At 42.5% G+C, this 17728-nt stretch overlaps 1 protein-coding gene across 3 annotated transcripts in view; it reads right to left on the bottom strand.

The window, feature by feature from the left end:
• wdpcp (WD repeat containing planar cell polarity effector) overlaps positions 1-17728 on the bottom strand; it is a 46130-nt gene that overhangs the window by 19384 nt on the left and 9018 nt on the right. For all 3 annotated transcript variants that reach the window (XR_010014268.1, XM_063007333.1, XM_063007334.1), the window contains exons 2-9: positions 17179-17255; positions 16963-17007; positions 15718-15768; positions 13019-13089; positions 9901-9960; positions 9146-9260; positions 7122-7261; positions 2621-2815 (exon numbers count right to left, since the gene is read on the bottom strand). Coding sequence is in view for 2 of the 3 variants with exons in the window: in XM_063007333.1 (XP_062863403.1) it covers positions 2621-2815; positions 7122-7261; positions 9146-9260; positions 9901-9960; positions 13019-13089; positions 15718-15768; positions 16963-17007; positions 17179-17239 (738 nt within the window). In the remaining variant the exon portion in view is untranslated. The remainder of the gene's footprint in view (positions 1-2620; positions 2816-7121; positions 7262-9145; positions 9261-9900; positions 9961-13018; positions 13090-15717; positions 15769-16962; positions 17008-17178; positions 17256-17728) is intronic.

The raw sequence follows: 17728 nt of genomic DNA, 5'->3' as shown, positions 1-17728 counted from the left end.
CTAACAACACAGACCAGCAGACCTTGCAAGACCCACAAACTAGAACAGAGCTGAAGTTGACTAGGTACTGCCCAAACCACAGTCTAGGAGAGCACTTCTATACCCAATAGATCTTAGATTTACTGTCTATACATCAGTGATTGATTCCCTAATGCAAACAAGCCACTGTTTAATAACAATGCCTAAAGACTAGCAACTCATTGACCAGGACAACGCCTGACAACCAAAACTAATTTGATACCAGCAACTCACAGACTAGAAAAAGACCAACCCCATGACTAACATCCCAATACTTAACCCTAATTGCTTAACCCAGACTTAATTGTGACTGCAATTAAGGCAACGACTTCTAGACTAGGTCAACACCAAAGCCCACTTCCATAACCAACACTGCTATGGTGCTAACAACCCACTGTCAATAAGTGTGAAGTCTTCTCAGGTTCAGTGAGGTTAGAACAGGTTAGAACCCCAAACAGACATACTAGACAGTGTGAAGTTCCAGAGTACATTTAGTCAAAGCACAGACACTTATTTAGACGTTACCCTTGGGACTATTTTATTAAAGGTTCTGCTTGGGCTTTTCGTCTATTGGGAAGAATTGGAATCACCCTGACTCTCTTCTCTTCACAGTGCTAGGAGTTCTATAGCTATAGCCGAAATCCCAAAGCCATCCTATCGCTTTCTCCTGTCACCATACAGTCGCTCATTTTGTTTCCCCAGCTAAGAACTCAGACATCTTTTACTGGCACACAGAAACGGAGGAGGTTGAAACAACAAGGTAAAAAGAGACGCCATCTAAAGGCCTTTTGCCGTGGCGATGCTAAAGCAAACAAACAAGAAAGCGGAGTCGACAATGAGAGGGAGCGTTCTGAGAGCCTTCGGTAAAGAGCTTTAACGTCTTCACGGGGTGATCCTGCTTAAGACTTGCAGTCAGCAAATCCCACAGCTGCCGCTGAAACAATGACAGATTCAATTTCACAAAGATAAACGGCATCCTCAAGAGGGGATGGGGGGGGGGAGAGAGAGAAAGAGAGCAGGACAGGATAACTCCAGACAAAAGAAAAGAGGTCACTAGTTATTGGTTTCGGTGACTGGTCAAAACTGTTCGCTTGTCTTTCTCGCACTTTTTTTTTGTGCCTCGGTAGATAAACCCCGGCGGAGTCCGGCTGAGCGTCGGCCCTTGTTCACAGCAGCGGCCCTTTTTGAGCCAATTTTCCAGTTCAGGGAGCAGACAGAGAGTGTGTGAAGGAGGGAGATGATGACGGGAGCAGAATAATGGAAGGTTCTTCGGGCTGGACTGTAGCGCGAGTGCACAGTCACTTGTCCAAGCGCCATGGCATGAAACCCAGTCGCTCCCTGCCATTCCCTTCTGTGAGATCGACTCCTCTGGGGTTTATTAAATATTCCTGCGAGTCCGAAGGCAGGTTCTGCATTAATAAGACTGACTTACTGCATGATTTGTTTTGACAAATGCTGCAAACGTTAGCACAGATCTGTAATGTCAAATGAAAACCTTGAAATCTGCTTTGAATTCCAGCAATTCCGTTTTTTTAAGGAGCTTTTGGTAACGGTTGTGGTTATATGGTGCCGCCTGTGATTTAAAACATGTCGTAGCTAGTAAAAATACATGTTAAACACTGCAGAAACGGAGATCAAAGAAAAGACGGGAGATTCGGTTTCTGCAAGATAACCACCTAAAATAATAGTGCGACATGAACATCTTACGCTTCGTTAAAAAAACCACATCAAATTTGTTTCCATTTAAATTAGCAAATTTCGTGACGGGAGGAAAACGATTAAAAAAATTTTAAATGTTTGCATAAATAAGTATGTGTGTTTTTTCTCGCGCGTCTCCCGGCACGGCTTATCTTCCAGCGCTAGGAATTAAGACCACATAAGGGAAAGAAAGCGCCCGTCGAAACGCCGGAGACTAAGTAGAAAATTGGCTTAGCATGCAGATAGCGGAGTTAACAAAAGCCACATATATATGAGCTTGAAGTGATTGAAGTGCGCGTGCGTGCATGCGCCGGCGTTTGATTTGCCGCTCGGCTCCCCGTGTTAAACTGCTAGCTTGATTTCACACCGCGGATCTGAGAATGACAACAAACACTTTAATTAGAAATGATGCAGACCAGAAATGCTTTAATGTTTTTTTTTTAAACAGGGTAAGGACGCAAAAGGGGAAGCGAGGGGGGGTGTTGTGTTGGTAAACTAAAGAGAAGAGGGAAAAATCGAGCTAGTTGAAATGATGGAGATAAATTTAAAGTGTGTTTTTCTTGCTGTTTGTTTGCGATTGATTACATTTTCGACATTTAGCAGATGCTTTTTATCCAAACAGTAGATTGTCTAAGCAATTGAGGGTTAAGGGCCTTGCTTAAGGGTCCAACAGCGGCAACCTTTTGATTACTTTCTTAACCCCTAGGCTACAACTGCCCTGATTAATGCTTTGCTTTGGATCTTCACTTGACATGGCAGGTTTGCACATGTGTAGTCCTAAAAAAAAAACCCTGCACAGATGTTGCCTAGCGGTGAAGATACTGGACTAGTAATCAGAAGGTTTCTGGTTCACATCCCACCACTGCCAGGTTGTACATGTATGTGTGTATGTGTGTGTATTTACCATTAGCCCTGGGCTTTCCGAGAACCCCAGCAGTACCAGGTTGGCCCGTTCTACGGCACTGGGCACTGGTGACCAAGGCCACACCTCTTCGTGCTGGCTCTGCCACCAGCATACACCCACGTCCTGTGAGCGGTTCAGTGCCACACGGCGGCTGACGCGGCGCCCGCCTCCACCAGCCAGATCCACTGAAGAAACCTGGAACAGAAACAAATTCATGACTAATCAGGCATCAAGATATGAGTTTCAATCTCAGCCATGCTCTCAAAGTAGCATGCATGAGGGTGGGAGGTCAAATGGGTTCTGCATTATTAAAATAGCAACAAGAAAGTATGTACAGCTCTGTATGTACCAGTTGTTAAGTTCACTCAAAAGCCATGATGTATTTCTGTATCTTTAGCTCATATAAAGAACTTAACCGATGCACACTTGTCACCAGTGTCAGATGTGATGGACCCTGACCAGGAGAAGAATCATTCTTTAATGCTCGTTCACAAAGAAAGCACCTGTTCGGTTTTTACTTCCTGTAGATAGTCAAGTTTGATTGACTTTGATATGCCCGCATTCTCCACCATTTGTTGTAAACGTTGTAAACCACACTTCCTGGGGTACAGATACAGAGCATAATTCCTGCCCGCCCAGTCAATTTTGGGGTTAAGGAATGTCAGATTCTGGTGTTTACTCTGGGTCTTCTGTACTGGTTACTGTTTTTACTTCAAGCTAATTTTGATTTTGTTCCATTATTAATTTTAATTTCGGTGCATGCACGATTTCTTGGTGTTCAGACTAATGGTTTGTGGGTATGTGCTCCTCGGGGTAAAGTCTTAATGAGATCTCCTGGTGCTAACGCATGGCTAAATTCAAACTCGCGGCCTACAGCCTGGATTCAAAATCAGTCTCATGTTTAAAGATAGAAGGCAAAGGAACGTACAGTATATTCTCTTATATATCAAGATGTTTGTCAATTTTATATTTTAACAGCATAAAAGATTCATTAAACAGATAACCACACAGAATATCCACCAAAATCATCAACTAACATTTTAATGAGAAGCAAGGAGCAGGTGTCTTGCTAACTGTCCAACTCGTCTCCTATACTGGAAAAGCTGATACTGGGCTGGTCTAGTTACTTTCCAGCTCATCTCCCAGTCTGGAAAAGCTGGTACTGGGCTAGTCTAGTTTTTTTCCAGCTTTTTTCTCAGTCTAATAAATGTTGCCCAGCTCTTTTCCCAGTCTGGAAAAGCTGGTACTGGGCTGGTCTAGCTAACTGTCCAGCTATATATTCCCAGTGTGGATAAGCTGTCCAGCTTTATTCCCAGTCTGAAAAAGTTGTCGAGCTCGTCTCCCAGTCTGTAAAAGCTGTTGCTGGACTCGTTTCAATAATTATCCAGCTTATCTCCAAACCTGGAGAAGCTGGTGTTGTGATGACCTAATTAATTCTCCATCTATACTTCCATCCAAACTCTAGCTAAAGCGTTAAGTTGCTACCAATAAATTAAGCAGTTAATTTTTATTTGCATCACTTTACCGAGCAGTCATTCCTGAGTCATTCATCTACAAAAGCGAGGGATTGACAACAAAGACACTGAATAAAATAAAACCGGCAACACCTCGGTGTTCAGAAAATCATGTTATGAATTTCCATCCACATTGTCCGGTCGCTGTGATCAAGTCTTCCATTCAGCCTCTCCAGCAACAGCTATCTCCACACAGAGCATTATAAAAGACTTATCTGTTCCCTTCCCAGCACAAAAGAGTCTCAAACCTCAGAGCCACCTCTCTGTGACTGTATCTGGGGTTCGGTGGAGCAGCCGAGCTCCTGCAATATGCCTTCATTTAGACTCACAATGATCTGCTTAGCAATGACATTTCTATTAACAAAGAATCTTGGCTGGAGTGCCCGTTACTGGCAGCTGGTACAATGGGGGAAACAGGAACACTGAAATAAATCAACATCTAGTGAAGAACCCTGAGCAAACGGGGATTTCTTGGAAAGAAAAGTCAAGTTTATTGAACAGAACCTTAAATAAAAACAATAAACTGTGCAGCAGAATTTGGGTAACACACATTTAAGACTAAATTTTATTTATTCAATGAGCAAAATTATATGAAAGGTACTGGACTTGTAATCTGCTGGTTCAAGCCAAACCACTCACTGCCAGGTAACCACTATATAGCCCTTGAGCAAGGCCCTTAACCCTCAATTGCTTAGACCGTATACTGTAAGTCGCTTTGGATAAAAGCATCTGCTAAATGCCGAAAATATCTAAAATAGGCTTCTCAATCAACCAGCTACTCAATTCACCAGCTACTCAATCCACCAGCTTCTCTATTCACAGCTACTCAATCCACCAGCTACTCAATTCACCAGCTACTCAATCCACCAGCTACTTAATCCACCAGCTACTCAATTCACCAGCTACTCTATTCACCAGCTTCTCAATACACCAACTACTCAATTCACCAGCTACTCAATCCACCAGTTTTATTGGCCAGCCAATTTAGCGAACTGAACACAACCAGTTTAGATTTCAGCCATCCTTAGAGATTAGAAGTCTCACCCACCTTACCAACAAGGTCAGACAGTCACCTTAAAGTTTCTACAGGAATACTATAACCACAAGTTTCTACAGGGAAAAAAAGAAAAAGAAATTCATGCCGTGTGTGTGTGTGTGTGTGTGTGTGTGTGTTGGGAGGGGAAAAACCTGTATTTGCTGGTCAGCAAAAAAAAAAGCAGCTTGCTCTACAGGGTTAAATAAAAATAAGTAGTGATCAACATCAAGGTCAGAAAATAAGTATTAGATAAACAACAGCCGGCGAAGTGAAACATTTTTAATCTCTCCCCCCGTCTTCCCCCATTTCTCTTTTTTTTTTCACCCAGAAACACACCAGGTTTGTCGGTCAGCAATAATCGAACCCACTTTCCAAAGGATTAGGCTCTGGGCTTAGGCCAGTGAAGCGGGCAGCGTCCGGGGCCTCCTATAAGGGCACGCAGGGGGCGTGTGGGGGTAATATGGTGTTCGGGGGAGGACGGGGGTAGTTGGGGGGGTGATTAGGGGGTCTTTCTTATCAGAGCCATGCTGCTGGAGCCAGACTCATGGCAGGAGAGATTGCTTTCATACTCGCGCCGCCGCCACAAAGCGCATCGCTAATGCGATAAATGCGCGAGTGCAAGACGCGAGTTAAGGAGTCACGCCGCACTCCCGCATTGTCCTCGCTTTCCCAATCAGACGCCGGCCGTGCGCGATCCACGCCGCACCCTGGCTCCAGTCTTTAAAACGGGGTTAATGCCGCCGACAAAAAGGACTTTTATTTCGGCGTGAATTTTAGACGCAGGCGTGAGAGAATAAAACAGAAGAGAGAGAGAGAACCTTCACCTTCACCTTTAACCTAGCCAACCGTCTCAATGGCTGCGTGTTCAGATGTATTCACATCATCGGGAAGCCAGCGAGGCCAATTGTGAGGCTTTTACGCCAAACCTGTTTATTTTCCTTTGTAGAAAACATCGTAAGAATCACAATTTTAAGCCACGCAACAGGATTTTTACTTAATAAATCTTCAACATTAACACATTAACATTTTTAAGAGACAAACACTGAGTAAAAACATACATGTGCAGTTGAACTTGTATAAAAGACCCAACACTGCCAGGTTGCCACTGTTGAGCCCTTAAGACTGTATAAAGTTGCTTTGGATAAAAGCGTCTGCTAAATGATGAAAATAAATAAGAAATAAAATAAGAAATAATCTTATTGGCTACTCAATCCACCAGCTACTCAATCCAAAAGCTTCTCAATCCACCAGCTACTCAATCCGCCAGCATCTCAATCCACCAGATACTCAATCCACCAGATACTCAATCCACTAGCATCTCAATCCACTAGCTACTCTATTCACAAGCTACTCGATCCACCAGCATCTCAATCCACCAGATACTCAATCCACCAGATACTCAATCCGCCAGCATCTCAATCCACCAGCTACTCAATCCACTAGTTACTCAATACACCAGCTACTCAATCCACCAGCTACTCAATCCACCAGCTACTCAATCCACCAGCTTCTCTATTCACCAGCTACTCAATCCACCAGCATCTCAATCCATGATTTAATAAAGGGTGGCGCAGTATCTAGTCAATCTACAAACTCTCAAAGCAAGATGGGCCTGGGTTAGATTCCCCAGCTTCATATATATATATATATATATATATATATATACTATAAAACTATAACACAATAAAACATATTATATATTGTAATACAATCAAAAAGCACCCATTATTTAGGCAGAATTACACCAGATATCCTTTTTTCATTAAGCTGTGTGAGTGTGACTGTGTGTATTTGGAAGTGCAGATGCTCTCGAGTCCCCGAGGTAAAATCGGAAGGTTGTAAGTGCTAGTAATTACCTCTACAGTTCAGACATTAGGGCTGGTTGGTAATGGACAGCTGCCAAATGTATTCCCCGTGAGCGCTAAAAAGTACCTGCGGCTGCGAGCGTTACCTTGATCTCGGCGGGTGAGAGTTTCTCCAGACGCCGCGCCGACAGCTCGGGCGAGCCCTGGCTCCGCCTCCCGAGGGACACCTGACACACCTGACTCTTCTCCACCAACGAGAGCAGCAGGAAGCGCTCGCCGATCACCGCTGAGGGGGACAGACGAAAGGAGCGTTGTGTAACACTTCGGCAACAAATGCGACACTGGTATTTTTTTGTTGGATTGCTAGTGGTGACTGTGAATGCGCTGGTGTTTGATTCATATTGTTTTTACACTTATTAAACTTCTAGTAAAACCCTTTTTCCTTGTGGATGAGAGTGTCACATCATACTAATCAGGTGATCAGTCTGAGTATCTTCTATACGTTCGTAGTGACCATTCAACAAACTCTAAGTGTAGAGTTCTAGCATTCAGTCCAGTGCAGTTCTCTTGGTGTATTCCACCCACTTTGCCCATTTTGCTTTTTTCACATTGCTTAAAAACACAGCTGGATCATGAGCATATGTAATGTCTCCAAAACGCCATCAAAACATAAAGGATTTGATTCCAATCCGTCTGCATGGTCCTCATGTATTTGTTTAAGCGTGTGTATCTATATGTGTGTGTGTGTGTGTGTGTGTGTGTGGCTCAGTTTGGCTCACGTATAAAGCGAAAGCATCAGCGATGTGCGTTAGCAAACAGTCGAACAGAATAAGCCATCCACTTTACGTCCTCCTGGTTTTAAATGTAGACACTGAGGCCTAAAGAGCTTAACGGAGCTGCATTCGATGCGACGACAAACACAGAATGCGACGAGAAATCACTTAACGCTTCACACTGTTGAGTCACACGTCAACACCGCGCTGTTCATGATGGTATTTAAGAGAGAACCCACAGGGAGGAAACGGGTTAGTCGTATGCGGTTCCGATTAGATTTATGGGCTGACGTTTCAGCTAACAATGAAGTCCATGATTCTTCTATTTAAACAAACAGTACAGTCGGGGTGGGTGGGTTATGTGCTCTTATATGAGGTATAGGATGAGGTAGGTGGGTTATGTGCTCTTATATGAGGTATAGAATGAGGTAGGTGAGTTATGTGCTCTTATATGAGGTATAGAATGAGGTAGGTGGGATATGTACTCTCATATGAGGTATAGAATGAGGTAGGTGGGTTATGTGCTCTTACATGAGGTATAGGATGAGGTAGGTGGGATATGTGCTCTTATATGAAGTATAGAATGAGGTAGGTGGGTTATGTGCTCTTATATGAGGTATAGGATGAGGTAGGTGGAATATGTGCACTTACATAATATTAGGTAAGTGGGATATGTGCACTTATATAATATTAGGTAGGTGGGATAAGTGCTCTTATATGGGGTATTATGTGGCGTATATGGGGTTAATTTTGGCTTTCTCTGGTGGCGCGTACCCACAGAAGGGCTGTATGGCTTAATTAATAATTACCCATCGCTGATTAATCTGTTATAGCTGCTTCATTAAGGTCCAATAAAGCCTCATTAATTAGTAATAAAAGAATTAAAGGCTGGAGCCACTTTGTGATGGTGAAAGGGTTTTGACTAATTGACTGGGTGTGTGAAACTAATGAAACATGTGACAGATGTGAGGACTCCCCCCCAACCACACACACACACACACACACACACACACATTAGTGTGGTAATTAGGGCCTCTGAGGAGCTGAATGGGGCTCTATGGGGTGGCAAAGGGACGACAGAGAGGGAGGATGAGAGACTCGTCGGGTATCTAGAGACGGCAGAGCGATAGACAATAAGTTATATGAGAAAATAATTAGCAGATTTGGGACAGTGTCCAATTCCACCAGCGATAATAATGCTGCAGTCCCCACAGTGAGTGTGTGTGTGTGTGTGTGTGAGTGTTTTCGTCTTCCTGAAGGAGTACAGGAGGACCGGTGACCTACCCGCCCAAGTGCACGCAGGGAAAATGGGCAGTTTGAGTAATAGCTAAGAGTAGCGCTTGTTTTCCTCAGACGTCTATATACTGTATATATGTGTGTGTGTGTGTAGGACTTACCGTGACTGATGGTGTCAGCAGGTAGTCGTCCCACCAGTGTTTTGTCGATGGAGACTCGCTCTAGCTGAGCTGCACTTAGAGTAAGAGTTACCAAAACACCTGAGCTCAACAGCATCTACACACACACACACACACACACACACACACACACACACACACACACACACACAGCTGACTACATAGTTTGAATCACTGTGGATCTCAAGTTCCGCCATTTCTAAAATGTAAAGAAAGAAAATAGAATTTTTAAGCATTTCCCCTCCCAATTCAGTCGTATCCAATTACCCAATTGTTTTTCTCCTCTCCTGCTGCACACCTCCACTCCGTAACTAACACACGTGCAGTAGCCGACCGCTTCCGTTCACCTGCACCACTCGGGTTCACATGGAGATCCGTATCGTGCACAGAGAGTCACGCACTGATCTCCATTATCCCCCGTCTTTGTGTTTAGCCTGCAGGGGTTGTAATTGCAGAAGTTATGAGGAATCCCTCCGACACTCCCACCCTCAGACCATACAAGACAGTCAATGTCCGCATAGGTGCACGGCTGGTCGATAGCAGTAGTGGACGAGCGTGTTCTACCCTAATTCATTTTACAGTGTATTTAAATTATGATTTTAAATTAATAATAACGTTCAAATCATGATATTTTAAGACAAACGCATTTAGATAAAAATAAAATGGCAAACAGCCTATAGTTTTTTAGATGAGCTGGTATATAATGTAAATATAAAATCTGTTACGTGTGGCTGTACCTGACAGCACTGCTTCGTTCTCCATTTAGTACAAACACAAGAGCTCGACTGCAGCAACTCCTGACAAAAACACACAGAACAAACATCACTTACAAACCAAAACATAAAATAATATAAAATTATAATCATATTATTTAAGAATACTTCAAATAAAATATGTATCAATCCTTCCACACAGGGAAAGAAAAATCTGTAAAACTTTCCCATAGTTATATAATATAAATATACATATATAAAATATCATTTTCTTTTCATTTAATTATTTCTTTCAGCTGCTCCTGTATTTAGGGAATTCACACTTTCTGTTTTTAGAGTAATGTATTCATATAAAATAATGTGTTTATATAGAATAACATATTTAAAATAGAATAACATGTTCATATAAACATATTTATTTAAATTACATATTTATATAGAATAACGTTGTAATATAAAATTATGCACCCATATAGAGTAACGCATTCATATAAAATAAAGCATATATACATAAAAATGTATTCATATAGAATATTCATATAAAATAACATATATACAGTGTATCACAAAAGTGAGTACACCCCTCACATTTCTGCAGATATTTAAGTATATCTTTTCATGGGACAACACTGACAAAATGACACTTTGACACAATGAAAAGTAGTCTGTGTGCAGCTTATATAACAGTGTAAATTTATTCTTCCCTCAAAATAACTCAATATACAGCCATTAATGTCTAAACCACCAGCAACAAAAGTGAGTACACACCTTAGTGAAAGTTCCTGAAGTGTCAATATTTTGTGTGGCCACCATTATTTCCCAGAACTGCCTTAACTCTCCTGGGCATGGAGTTTACCAGAGCTTCACAGGTTGCCACTGGAATGCTTTTCCACTCCTCCATGACGACATCACGGAGCTGGCGGATATTCGAGACTTTGCGCTCCTCCACCTTCCGCTTGAGGATGCCCCAAAGATGTTCTATTGGGTTTAGGTCTGGAGACATGCTTGGCCAGTCCATCACCTTTACCCTCAGCCTCTTCAATAAAGCAGTGGTCGTCTTAAAGGTGTGTTTGGGGTCATTATCATGCTGGAACACTGCCCTGCGACCCAGTTTCCGGAGGGAGGGGATCATGCTCTGCTTCAGTATTTCACAGTACATATTGGAGTTCATGTGTCCCTCAATGAAATGTAACTCCCCAACACCTGCTGCACTCATGCAGCCCCAGACCATGGCATTCCCACCACCATGCTTGACTGTAGGCATGACACACTTATCTTTGTACTCCTCACCTGATTGCCGCCACACATGCTTGAGACCATCTGAACCAAACAAATTAATCTTGGTCTCATCAGACCATAGGACATGGTTCCAGTAATCCATGTCCTTTGTTGACATGTCTTCAGCAAACTGTTTGCGGGCTTTCTTGTGTAGAGACTTCAGAAGAGGCTTCCTTCTGGGGTGACAGCCATGCAGACCAATTTGATGTAGTGTGCGGCGTATGGTCTGAGCACTGACAGGCTGACCCCCCACCTTTTCAATCTCTGCAGCAATGCTGACAGCACTCCTGCGCCTATCTTTCAAAGACAGCAGTTGGATGTGACGCTGAGCACGTGCACTCAGCTTCTTTGGACGACCAACGCGAGGTCTGTTCTGAGTGGACCCTGCTCTTTTAAAACGCTGGATGATCTTGGCCACTGTGCTGCAGCTCAGTTTCAGGGTGTTGGCAATCTTCTTGTAGCCTTGGCCATCTTCATGTAGCGCAACAATTCGTCTTTTAAGATCCTCAGAGAGTTCTTTGCCATGAGGTGCAGTGTTGGAACTTTCAGTGACCAGTATGAGAGAGTGTGAGAGCTGTACTACTAAATTGAACACACCTGCTCCCTATGCACACCTGAGACCTAGTAACACTAACAAATCACATGACATTTTGGAGGGAAAATGACAAGCAGTGCTCAATTTGGACATTTAGGGGTGTAGTCTCTTAGGGGTGTACTCACTTTTGTTGCCGGTGGTTTAGACATTAATGGCTGTATATTGAGTTATTTTGAGGGAAGAATAAATTTACACTGTTATATAAGCTGCACACAGACTACTTTTCATTGTGTCAAAGTGTCATTTTGTCAGTGTTGTCCCATGAAAAGATATACTTAAATATCTGCAGAAATGTGAGGGGTGTACTCACTTTTGTGATACACTGTATATACGTATATACAGTATATATAGAATATCATATTCATATATGACATTAATATAGAATAATGTGTCACATAGAATAACATATTCAGATAGAATAATGTATACATATAGAATAACATATTCAGATAGAATAATGTATATACACAGAATAATGTATTCATATAAAATAATGTATTTATACAGAATAATGTATAGACAGGGAATAATGTATATACACAGAATAATGTATTCATATAAAATAATGTATTTATACAGAATAATGTATAGACAGGGAATAATGTATTTATACAGAATAATGTATAGACAGGGAATAATGTATTTATACAATATAATATATAGACAGGGAATAATGTATTTATACAGAATAATGTATAGACAGAGAATAACGTATTCATATAGAATAATGTATGCATATAGAATAATTTATTTATAGGGAATAATGTATTCATATAAAAGAACTGTCATATAGAACATATTTATAAAAATGTATGTATTTATATTGATTAACATGTTCATACAGAATAATGTATACATAGGAAATAATGTATTATAGAGAATAATGTATTCATATTGAATAACATATTCTTATAGAATAATCTAGTCATATAAAAACAGTATCATATAGAACAGCGGCATGTTTTCCTGCGTGTTTTACGGTTTAGTTTTTTTGGCTCTGGATCGATGTTTCTAGTTTCAGATTTTGAGAGGAAGCCAAAGTGACCCACAGTGCTGCAGAAACAAAGCTGCATCTGTGTGTGTGTGTAAACCTGCCCCACCTGCCCCAGGTCCTACTGATCCCCCTCAAATATTCCCCTCGATGACAGAGAGACACCCACACCCGGGTGCTGAGAGAGCGACACGGTGCGAGAGCGAGCGGGAGAGAGTGAATGCTGCTTTTTGTTAATGAATTTGTGGTTATTGAGAAGGAGGAACGTAAACAAATACCTCCAGTTCCTTCAGGGCATCCCTCAACCTCTCCGGCCGGCGGTTACTCACCAACCACGGGTAACCTCGACCTGAGCGGGGACGAGACACAAAACAAACCCAAAAAAATCAGCACAGAAAGTGTTTTTGTGTTTCGCTTATGAGAGGAAGTAGATTGTGGTGACCCCAGAGCCTGAGGGTCCAAAGGTCGCCACCTGAAATGAACCTGAGCTGGAGGCTGATGAGCGGCAGGTGAATTTTCTTTTTTTTTACTATTTTATTTATGCATTTTCTCCCCTTTTCTCCAAATTCTCACTGCAGTTTGAGCCTTCTCCAAACTGTTGCCTAAAACACCTTGCTCAGTAATTAGGAGTGGTCTCTACGTAAATTATGGATATACAGTGTATTATCGAAGAAAGTTCTAGAACCTGTAATTAAAAGTGCCTGAGGGCCAAGGTGGCAAACTATGTAAGGAAAGTTCTAGAACCTGTAAGATAAGTACCTGAGGGCAGATCTAATATACTAAATATGGGAAGAAAGTTCAAGAACCAGTAAAAAAAAAAAGCACCTGTGGGCAAAGGTGGCAAACTATATAAGGAAAGTTCTAGAACCTATATTAAGGTGACAAACCATATAAGGAAAGTTCTAGAACCTGTAATAAGAGTGCCTATGGACAAAAAAGGCAAAATATATATGGAAAGTTCTAGAACCTGTAATTAAACCGGCTGTGGGAAAAGGTGGCAAACTATATAAGTTCTAGAACCCATAAGATAAGTACCTATGGACATATCCAGTACATATGGTGAGAAAGTTCTAGAACCTGTGAGAAGAGCACCTTGGGATGAAACCATTACAATAAGAAACACCTAGGGATTAAACTACAAACACTCGGGATCAGAGGCACACTGTAAAATAGATGAAAGTTCTAGAAACTGTTAAAAGAGTGCTTCTGGGTAAATATAAGGTTTTTTTTTGCCTTAAAACAATCCTTTATTCTGACCCCCTGATCTACCAACTATTGTGGCATACCAGTATCTCCCATTCGCTTTACTCGGGCTCTCGGTTGGCACGACCGATTTCCTCAAATCCGGGCAAAAATGCCAGGCGGAGCTATTTTTACACCCGGTGTAAGAAGTCGAAGCTTCTGCTTTCATCCCGTAAACACTGAAGCACTTCAAAGCGAATTAGCGATTAAACTCACCAGGCTCTGAAGTGTGAAATGTTGGAAACGTAATAAACCGTTATTAGCTAATAACCAACCGGGGGTGTAAAAAAAGATGAGTTTCATAGTTCTGTGGGTGCCTGAGGGGGGACAAGGAAAAGTTATCGTAACATATTAAAAAGTGTGCCGTCACACTCCACACAGAACACACACACACACACACACACACACACACACACGAGTTAATTGAATTTATGTGGTCATGCGTTTGTGCGGTGTGTGTGTGTGTGTGCTGTTAAGAAATAGAGCCCCGTTTTTGGGATGAAATGCAAAAATACATGAATATTAATGAACGCAGTGTTAAGGATGAGTGTGTCTGTCCTGATAAGGCTGTTTTTTTCACTTTGAGGTGGCTAACGTTTATTTATTTATTATTTGCGTTTTATTTGAAGACACCAGGACGGTGCGGCGTTCGTGCTGACACCGTAACACATTTATTCCCCATTTACTACGTCGCCAAAAGTTTGTGGACACCTCACATCCAAATCCATGACCATTCGTCTGGGCTCACTGGTTTGACTCAGATCTTCTTTTGGAACACGACTGCTGGGATTCCCTCCTATTCAGTCGTTAAAGAATTACCCAGGACAGGCACGGATGTCGGGCTGTTTTCAAATTCATCAAGTGTTCGATGGGGTTGGGGTTAATGCTCTGCGCACAACAAACACGTCTTCCCCAAACTGTTGCTTAGTTTTCTGTACACTTTTATTTACTGTCATTTTTCACCTGCTTTTTACTGGGCGCCCCCCAATTCAATCTGGTCGTATCCAATTTCCCACTATCCTCCTCGGAAGAGCCCCACCCTAAACCTTAAACAAGGAGAGCCTCAGACTACACCATGCCCTCCTTATTCTCGAATCAACCCTCAACCAGCCAGCAGTGGCCACAACTGCAGCAGCAATGAGGAACCCGCTCAAGGGTCCACGTTTTCCTACCTGAGGGCAGATCCAGTATACTACATATGGGAAGAAAGTTCGAGAGCCTGTTATAAAAGCACCTGTGGGAAAAGGTGGCAAATTATATAAGGACATGTGGTCAGAGTCAGTATACTACATATGGGCTTTTAACTGGGCGTTTCTTTTGTTTTTTTTCTTTTTTGCAATTTCCCACTATCCTCTTCGGAACAGCCCCACCCTAAACCCTAAACAAGGAGAGCCTCAGACTATAACATCCCCCCATTCTCAAATCAACCCTCAACCAGCCAGCAGGGGTCACAATTGCAGCAGCAATGAGGAACCCGCTCAAAGGTCCACGTTTCCCTGCCTCACACACAGCCGGACGTGTCTGTGTGGGCACCCACGAGCTCTCCGGGGTGGTGAGGTGGTACCAAAACAGCATTTCAGTCTGATAAACTGCTGCTACTTTTTCTGTTAAAATTTTTTGTTTTCCATCCTAGTTTCTTACACAATTTAATGTATACATACTGTATACAAGTACATATGGATGACATACAGAGTACATAGAGAGGTACAGGTTATAAGAAGGTATCTGGACTCACTCTCGACGTAGTTTTGCTTTTCACTGTAATATTGTAGATCTGCAGGAAACACTGAGAACGACAAAAACACAAAAATTAATTAATTCATTCATTCACTGTCTGTTCTACCACCACTTTATCTTGGTCAGGGTCGCGGTGGGTCAGATTCATCGGACGAAAGGCAGGAAACACCCTGGACAGGTCACTACTCCATCACACTTAGGGGATTTTAGTATCTCTAATTAGCCTGACTGCTTTGGACTGCTTTGCTGTCTTTGGACTGTGGGAGGAGAACATGCAAACTCCACACAGAAAAGACAGAATCGCACTACCCACAAATGTTTGGCAAATTAAAAAAAATGGCTGTCTTGTATGAGCAGCATGTTTTTATTTCAACAGGGACCGACCTGTTTTGGAAACCAAAATTAAACCAGCGTAACAAAAAAAACACTAAACATATCACTAAAAAGACAAAGTTCTGATTTATAGTTAGAGTGTAGTGACACACACACACACACACCTCACAACCACTTCATTTCTTTCTTCATCGTAGACCTGCTGCACCCTCTAGTGGATAAGAGGTAACAAAGCAGGACCGAAACACACACACACACACACACACACACACACACACACACACACACACACACACACACACACACACACACACACACACACACACACACACACACACACACACACACACACACACACACACACACACACACACACACACACACACACACACACACACACACACACACACACACACACGGGCAGTTGTAGCCTAGCAATTAAGGTACTGGACTAGTAAGCAGAAGATCGCCGGTTCAAGCCCCACCACTGCCAGGTTGCCACTGTTGGGCCCTTGAGCAAGGCCCTTAACCCTCAACTGGTTTTAAATAATATATATATATATATATAAAATGGGTGGCATGGTGGCTCGGTGGGTAGCACTGTCACCTCACAGCAAGAAGGTCTTGGGTTCGATCCCCGGTCCGGGTCCTTTCTGTGCAGAGTTAGCATGTTCTCCCCGTGTCTTTGTTGGTTTCCTCCCGCAGTCCAAAAACATGCAGTCAGGTTAATTGGAGATTAACTAAATTGCTCTATAGGTGAATGTGTGTGTGTGTGTGTGTGTGTGTGTGTGTGTGTGTGTGTGTGTGTCTGCCCTGTGATGGACTCATATATATATATATCAAAATTCTCTCTCTCATCCTAGATTTATCAAGGGTGCCAATAATTCTGGAGGTGAGTAAATATACATACCTGGTTCCCTTTTTTCATAATACTGGAATGTGCCGATATCTGTATCTGTAACAGTGACAGAGAGAGAGAGAGAGAGAGAGAGAGAGAGAGAGAGCACAGATTGTGTAATATGTTTTAGGTTGTGAGCAGCCTGCTAGGATTACAAACAAAGCACAATGCAATGCTGTTGAAAAAACAAACCCACTCAGAGGTGGATCTAATGTGTTGGTGAATTACCTCGCACGTTCAGGCTGCTCCTGGTGGACCACAGGTTCAGCTCAGCCAGGCAGAACGCCATCGGATGGCACAAAAGCCTGAACAAAACCCAAAAAACTTCAAATGAATAAAACAATGTACAAGCTAGACATCAAGGGTCTGTAAAGTTCAATCACTTCACTTCAGAGAGCTTCACTATTCCGACTCATCGATGGGGTAACAGGGTCGCACACGTTCACCTCATTTCCTTTACGAAATCTCCACAGTGACCTTTTAATTTCCACCCCACACTTCACTTTATTTAATTTGAGCCCCCCCGTGTTAAATAACTCCGACAGCAGCTGATTGAGTCGGAATAAACGGACGAGTGGACGCGGTAGACGGCAATTAAAAACGAAGGTGAGTCCGGTGAACGTGGACGATAAATTTAATCTGGGTCTGATTAAATAAATGGAAAGAAGTGCCCATTAAGAGTGAGGAAGTCTCACCGGGGGCCGGGCAGCCGGGCGGGCAGAAGATCTCTCAATTTCCTCAGCACTTCCTGACCAGCATGTTAATGTAGAAGGAGAGA

This window comes from Trichomycterus rosablanca, chromosome 13 (genome assembly GCF_030014385.1).
Source record: "Trichomycterus rosablanca isolate fTriRos1 chromosome 13, fTriRos1.hap1, whole genome shotgun sequence".
NCBI classification, from domain to species: domain Eukaryota; kingdom Metazoa; phylum Chordata; class Actinopteri; order Siluriformes; family Trichomycteridae; genus Trichomycterus; species Trichomycterus rosablanca.
The sequence above is the reverse complement of the archived record's forward strand: the minus strand, read 5'-3'. Positions and strand labels throughout refer to the sequence as shown.